The sequence below is a fragment of the Aplysia californica genome, unplaced genomic scaffold (genome assembly GCF_000002075.1).
Source record: "Aplysia californica isolate F4 #8 unplaced genomic scaffold, AplCal3.0 scaffold00302, whole genome shotgun sequence".
Classification (NCBI taxonomy): Eukaryota; Metazoa; Mollusca; class Gastropoda; order Aplysiida; family Aplysiidae; genus Aplysia; species Aplysia californica.
In genome coordinates, this window is record NW_004797572.1 from 215,573 (window position 1) to 216,974 (window position 1,402).

Sequence of the window (1,402 nt, forward strand, 5' to 3'; positions counted from 1 at the left end):
ATATAAACACTCTCTTATTTCCTCAGATACCCGAAGCCTTGATCGAATTTTTATTCCAATTTACCATTTGAATCCCCGTCTGACAAACAGTGTCGCAGTCTGTTAACGTTTACAGCTGTCATTCACAACTTCTGTCTCTGTAGTGTTCCATTGTTCTCCTTTACTCTACATCCTAGGCCTTAGGGAAAAAAAGCTTCTAGTTGACTTTATCTAGAGCAAGAATCATACCCAACACTTTTTTCTATGCCTCTTTAAGAAACTCCTCAGACTACTACAGTGAAGAAAAAAAATACTCCCTCAGTGAACGTTGGGAAAAGAATAATAATGCATACTCTATTATGGCTTAGATGCTGCAAATAAAGATAAGCGTTCAAAGGCGTGCGTATTTTTTCTGACACAAAAAGTCCCTTCTGTCTCAGCGCTTCCTCTGTAATGGATTCTGAGGCGAGGGACGTGTCCGGAGTTCTATGACGTCAGTCCTTGAAATCGATTAGCAGTAACAGATATGTGCACACATTTTACTTAGCTCCTGTCTTACTCAGCTTAGCAATGAAACCCGTTGAATCCTCTAAACATTTTCGCCACCATTCAGCATTGTAGAATATTAAAATTTCAAATAATTGAAAATCGAGTAGTATGTTGTAGAATTTTGAGATGAGATGAGACGTGTAGCGATTGGTCAAGTCCCATTTTTCTTCTTCTTTAAAAAAGTAACGGATTTAAACAAATTACTTTTATATGTATTGTTTTAGTAAAGCAAAATAAGACAAGTTTCTCCTGAAAACCTCATATTTTGACATTCTACAAAGTTGAATGATGGCGACGTCGTGAAAGATTACTTTACTAAATCCATCATCAACCCCCAGGTCCTTACCGTGCTTGTACCAGTGAGTGCTCTGTTCATCCTCATCCTACTCATCTACGGCTATGCGGCGATCCCGTCTGCGAGTTCTGCCCTGCACGACTTCTTCACGGAGGAGGGCGAGAGGATACAGAGCACGAGGCGAGGGCAGGATCACTCCCTGTTTGCTCACTTCTTGAGTCGACCAAAAGTAAGTCAAGAGCAGCATCAGTTTTAGGCTGGTTTGTTGTTGTTGTTGTTGTTGTTGTTGTTGTTTTGTTTTGTTTGTATCTTATTCATCATTATTACACACATACACACACACACACACACACACACACACACACACACACACACACACACACACACACACACACACAAACAGCTCAATGACACACCTTAAGTCTCTCTCCTGCTCTTCTTCCTTCCTTTCTTCCTTTCTTTTTCCCGTCCTTCCTTCCCTCCTTTTTTCTTTCTTGTTTCTTTCTTTAATTTGTTCGTTCTATCTCTTTCTCGTTCTGTCACTTTCGTTCATCGTCTCCCTCTTTTCACTGCCCCCCC

General features: G+C 40.6%; 1 protein-coding gene across 1 annotated transcript in view; it reads left to right on the top strand.

Annotated features, from left to right (window-relative positions):
• The window catches only part of LOC101845782 (sodium-dependent serotonin transporter), a gene marked incomplete at its 3' end in the record, with an annotated part of 117,291 nt that overhangs the window by 112,463 nt on the left and 3,426 nt on the right, over positions 1 to 1,402 (top strand). The window contains 1 exon segment of the mRNA XM_035970657.1: positions 867 to 1,052. Within this exon segment, the coding sequence (XP_035826550.1) occupies positions 867 to 1,052 (186 nt within the window).